The sequence below is a fragment of the Aplysia californica genome, unplaced genomic scaffold (genome assembly GCF_000002075.1).
Source record: "Aplysia californica isolate F4 #8 unplaced genomic scaffold, AplCal3.0 scaffold00224, whole genome shotgun sequence".
Classification (NCBI taxonomy): domain Eukaryota; kingdom Metazoa; phylum Mollusca; class Gastropoda; order Aplysiida; family Aplysiidae; genus Aplysia; species Aplysia californica.
Window position 1 is genome coordinate 664,587 of NW_004797494.1, and position 1,435 is coordinate 666,021.

General features: G+C 41.0%; 1 protein-coding gene across 1 annotated transcript in view; it reads right to left on the reverse strand.

The window, feature by feature from the left end:
* The window catches only part of LOC101850723 (T-box transcription factor TBX20), a gene marked incomplete at both ends in the record, with an annotated part of 89,646 nt that overhangs the window by 81,408 nt on the left and 6,803 nt on the right, over positions 1-1,435 (reverse strand). The window contains 1 exon segment of the mRNA XM_013083316.2: positions 173-452. Coding sequence (XP_012938770.1) covers positions 173-452 — 280 coding nt within the window.

The window sequence follows — 1,435 nt, forward strand, 5'->3', positions numbered from 1 at the left end:
TGTGTGTGATCTTTTGTGAACACATCTGCAAATCAACATGTCGTTGGACGAAATCAAGTTGATATCTCCCTCTCTCACTCTCCGTCCCTCCCCCCTCTCTCACTCTTTCCCTCCCTCTCCCTCCCTCCCTCCTCTCCCTCCCCCTCTCTCTCTCTCTGTCTCTCCAACTCACCTCCCAGTCTTGGTTATGATCATCTCAGTCCCCAACTCATGGAATTTGTCCCACAAATCCTTGGTCTCCAGACGACATTTTATCTTGCTGGTGACGTCATCCGCGCCCTCGTTCTCCACTTTGATGTCTGCTATCCCAAGTTTCTCCTTGTACGGCGTGGCGGGAGAAGCGATCTGGACGTCTGCAGCGTCCGTCTCCACGTCCACCTCGCACTCACCAGCTGGTGACCTTGGCCCAGATTCGGAGGTCAAGGACGGCGTTGGGGTTGAGGGTCGAGAGTCTGTGAGTTTGGTTCGGAGGGCAATAGAGAAAGTGATATTTTTTTTAAATTACATGGCGACTTGATCTTAAAAAAGAAAGAAACAAATAAACAAACAAAGACAGTAAGAAAGATAGAAAGAGAGAGAGACAGAAAGACAGAAAGAGAGAAAGAAAGAAACACACCAAAAAAGTAAAATGGATTTTTTAAAATAGATTATAAGCGAAAAAGAATGAAAAGAAAATAATATTTCTATCAATCAATAAATTAACAAGTCAAGCGTTCGGTCAATAGAGACATAATAAATTAAAAAATATCAACAATAAATAGTTAATGAAAAGGTAAAGGGTTTTTTTTTAATGAAACAAAAAGATACACCCCAAAAATCTTACAGATAATTGTACCCGTGTTCGTTTTCACAACCAACTTGGGGGATTGAGCTATTTAAAAAAAACTATCATAACGAACAAAAACTGTCAGCTATCTAACATTTTTCCGATAAATCATGATCGTGTGCTCTTTAAGTCAAAGACTGGTTATAAGTCGCAAGTCGTCAGGGTGTGTGTGAACTGATCTCAAGCTCCTCGTAAAATCTGTTATGATATACCTCGCAATCCTGACAACAATCTTCCTGAAGTAGAAATATTTACGACCGCACCATCCTCTCTGTTATATAGTAAAACTGAGTAAAACTGATACTGTTGTTATCTTCATGAGCATCGCCACTCGGCCCGCTGAAGGGTGTCGCTTCCTGCACTATTCTCAAGTGGTAACAGATTTGATCTGCTGTTGGCTGTTGTGTTTTTGCCCAGAAGATATCCAGTAGGATTTCTATAACTGTTTTAGAGTTGGTTACATGTGTATCTTACGGTATACTCCAAGCGAAATGCGGTATATATTTTTTTTAAAGCAAAGAAACAAATGGATTTCGAAGCTGCATATATGTATAATTTGTTCCTTCTTTCTCTTCTTCTGCTCCCCCTCCCTCTCTCTCTCTCTCTCTC